The 1,399-nt window shown below is 38.5% G+C and overlaps 1 protein-coding gene across 1 annotated transcript in view; it reads right to left on the reverse strand.

Moving 5' to 3' along the window:
* The window catches only part of LOC119592749 (PHD finger protein rhinoceros-like), a 63,459-nt gene that overhangs the window by 20,474 nt on the left and 41,586 nt on the right, over positions 1-1,399 (reverse strand). The window contains 1 exon segment of the mRNA XM_037941684.1: positions 1,037-1,265. Within this exon segment, the coding sequence (XP_037797612.1) occupies positions 1,037-1,265 (229 nt within the window).

Consider the following 1,399-nt stretch of genomic DNA (forward strand, 5'->3'; position numbering starts at 1 on the left):
TCAAATAATAAAAGCTTACTTGCACCAAACTATAGATCTTTCCTCACCTAAGCAGCTTACACTTTTAGTTCAAAACACTGAAAATGCTAATTTTTTATCAAGTATATATTCTTTGCATATGGTAATTCACTGAAGACACAAGTGTTTTTCTATTTTTCATATTCTCTAACCTAATTCTGACAACTTTCTTCCACACCAATTGAAACATATCACAGTCGCCCAGAAAAAAAAGGAAGAATGGGGAAGACATATTTTCCCCACTCTGTCCATATTTGGCTGCAGCATACACAATTTTCCAGTGATTGAGACTAAAAAGGGTTTTAAGCCCACTTTTGCGGGGCTGTAGCTTATGAATAGCCACACCCAGAGCCAAACAAGCAAACAACTACTTAGGGTGCACAGTATGGAGTAGGCTGATGCATGTGGCACTTTTCCCTGCCATCCTATATTTGGGCTTGGCTTGTTATAGCAATATAAGTTAATTAAAGATGATTGGAAAAAGTAAAAAGTATCCCCTAAATCTGCTAACAGCAAATCCTAATCTACACAACCAAAGAGAGTTATCTTAACTAACATGTGTACGAGTAGGTTCTACGTACACATTATTCTATATTTCCAGAAGACATCAGAAAACAAGGTATTCAATAAACATGGAATATCACATCAACAAGCCTAGAATTTACATGTTGCACCTGAGCGTCATGTTGTACATGACATCTAAGTTTTTTGCCTGAGCTTAACTGTCAAGAATGTCATGACAGTTTGTGTGATTCTGATTGTTATTCAAGGTACATAAAATATTTCATGAGTGTTGAAAACACTTTCCTCCCCTTCTAACGTTATAAATAAAGCCCACAGGAATTGGGCTACATGGCAAACAATGATTGAAGTTATTGAACTAGAACTGTGTAATAAACAGTGATTCAAGCTTAGCAAGCTTGTACTTTGACCAAAGAAGAAATTTACTCTCCCAGTGTAACAGATAAAATAAATAAAAATTGAATTTTGCATCACTATGCAAGAGATTTTGTTTACCTTGGTGAGGGTTCCACTGAGCCAGAGCGTGCATATCTGGGTGAGAGTCGGGGAGAAGGCTTTGGTCTAGGTAGTGTGGAGAGTCCTGATGCAGCAGTTGAGGAGGAGGAGCCACTTGCAGGACGCTGGGAGGGGCGGGAAGGGGAGCCCCGTATGAGATCAACTGTGGCTGGACTTTTCATGGGTGAGGCTCGAGGCCTAGTAACTGATGATGACCGCACTGCTGTTTGCTAAAAAATCATTAAGACCAGTTACCACTGATGCTTGCTTTTTACAAGATGGATGGAAGCAATCTAGACATCTTAAGAAAAAAGAATCTTAATAATGTTTCCTAGACTTAAATAAAAGAAGTAAGTACGTACAT

This window comes from Penaeus monodon, chromosome 30 (assembly GCF_015228065.2).
Source record: "Penaeus monodon isolate SGIC_2016 chromosome 30, NSTDA_Pmon_1, whole genome shotgun sequence".
NCBI lineage: Eukaryota > Metazoa > Arthropoda > Malacostraca > Decapoda > Penaeidae > Penaeus > Penaeus monodon.